Source organism: Hydra vulgaris, chromosome 02, assembly GCF_038396675.1.
Source record: "Hydra vulgaris chromosome 02, alternate assembly HydraT2T_AEP".
NCBI lineage: Eukaryota > Metazoa > Cnidaria > Hydrozoa > Anthoathecata > Hydridae > Hydra > Hydra vulgaris.
The window spans coordinates 71617510-71619702 of NC_088921.1; the positions used below are offsets into that span (position 1 = coordinate 71617510).

The 2193-nt window shown below is 23.5% G+C and overlaps 1 protein-coding gene across 1 annotated transcript; it reads left to right on the top strand.

Moving 5' to 3' along the window:
- Window positions 1-328: 328 nt before the first annotated feature.
- LOC136076286 (deoxyuridine 5'-triphosphate nucleotidohydrolase-like) lies at window positions 329-730 on the top strand. Its single transcript, XM_065789759.1, has one exon. The coding sequence runs from the start codon at window positions 329-331 to the stop codon at window positions 728-730; it is 402 nt and encodes a 133-aa protein (XP_065645831.1).
- The last annotated feature ends 1463 nt before the right edge of the window (window positions 731-2193 follow it).

Below are 2193 nucleotides of genomic sequence, written 5' to 3' on the forward strand. Positions count from 1 at the left end.
GATTATGATAAAAATTAGTAAAAAAGTAGACGACTGATTTTATAACATATGGATAGATACCGAGTTTCATACAAATATACCTTTGTTACCTTATATAAATAAAATTTTAAATAGAGAATTAAATAAAAGTGATTTAAACAATTTGACTTTTATTATCATAGGTTTGGACATTGCGATCTTTGTAAAAAATATTTTTGTTTTTTTTTAATTGTTTTTTTTTGTAAATCAAATTTTTGTAAAGATTGCATTGTTTCTCACAGAAAAAAAAGGAACATGTAGTTTATTCTTTTGATCTTAAAAATAATGTATGTATTTAAACATTTTTAGAATGATTAAAATAAGAGATGGACGTTGCAAACGTAACCAATGGTCTTCTTATGAAGCAAAAGGGATTAAAAGGATTCAAATAAGAGATGGACAGGAATGGTGTTTTTATGAAACAAAAAATAGTGCTTGTTTTGATTTGAGAAGTACAAAGGATTATATACTTCAACCTATGCAACGTATTTTAGTAAGCACTGGCATATCTATTGATTTCATAGATCCAGATTTAGTAGGTCACATATATTTAAAATCAGGTATAGCTCTTAAATATGGTGTTGTTGCGTTTAATTCTCCAGGAATAATAGACGCTGATTATAAAGATGAAATTAAAATCATATTGATGAATTATTCAAAAGAAGATTATATTATTAAACGTGAGATGCTATTGCTCAAATGGGATTTGTGAAAACATTTAAAGCTATAAAAAAAATAATAGAAATTGATGGTTGTTCTTGTCATAAAGTGCTAGTGACAAAGATCAATAAAGTAGAAAGAAATGGTGGTTTTGGTTCCACTGGAAAATAATTTTGTAATATCTTTTTTATATATATTTACGGTTTTTTATTATTTTTATAACATTAGTAAAAATTATGGCTGATAGAATTGAAGAAAATGTGAGGCCTGCTTATACCATTTATACCGACTATCCAAGTTTTCTATTCAACTGATTGTATAATAGTAAAATAAATAAATTAGATTTACTAATGTCCATTTTAGAAGAAATGCATAATAATGGTGGTAAAGGTAGTAAGATATGGATTTATGAAAATTTTAATAAACAATTAAAAAATGAAAGCAAAGTTTATTATAGCGTACCTTTTATTTTAAAATTTATCAATTTTTAATGAAATTGAATATAAATATGAAATGTGATAACTACGTGGAAGAAGAAATTGGTTTGTATATCATGATGAGATCTACACCTTATGATGCAATTTTGAAATGGCATTTTATATATCGCGTAATTACATTTAAACTATGTGGACCTTAATGGTAAACAAATTAAAAAAATTTTATTACTGATAATAAATCCTTTTCAACGATCGCCAAAAGATGTACAAAAATGTGGTTATGGATATTGTAGCTTTATAAATAAAGCAGACATTAATGAATATTTAGTTAAAAATAATTTATATATTAAATGTAAAATTGAGTAATTTTTTTTATTTTTAGTCAACTAATAAAATAATGTTTGCTATATTATGTCGAATATTTGCTGTTTTATTTATCTATTATGTTGTTTAGAAACTTGTGATTTTAATTTAATGGAAATAGATATGTTAAGTTTTATGAATTCAATGGAAATAGATAATTTTATTCAAAATTATTTAAATGATTTAAAATTTATAAGTTAAAATTTTTCAAAATTATTAACTTTTGCTTATAAACATATCGAATATACTCATGATTTAGTATATGATTTTAATAATTTATCTGTTAAATTGTAATTACTTTTTTTAGATCAATTAACAAAACATGGAAACTTTTCAAAAAAACAATAAATGGGATTTGATTAAAGAAGAGTGTAATGCTATGTCTAACATGTTTCAAAACATGTTGAAGTTTTTACAAATTGTTGATGGTGCTCAAATATTAAAATTGAAAGAAGAAAAATTAAAAGAAAAGAGAAATTGTGTTCGTGATATAGATACAGGTTTATTGTCTTATGTTTGGGACGATATCAAAATACAAAACATGTATTTGAAAGTTGTTATGAAAGCGTTTATAGAGAGCAATAATTCTATTGAATTGTTTCATCGTTATCAGAAAAATAATGTAATAATAACAGCAAACAATAAACAAATTTTAAAATGTAGAAAATTTTGAAGAGAAAATTTTTGTTGTAAATGCAAAGCATTTTAGTGAAGC

What these genes read in the sequence shown, in the direction of transcription:
- LOC136076286 (XM_065789759.1), top strand. Translation starts at nt 329, where the DNA reads ATGATTAAAATAAGAGATGGACGTTGCAAACGTAACCAATGGTCTTCT.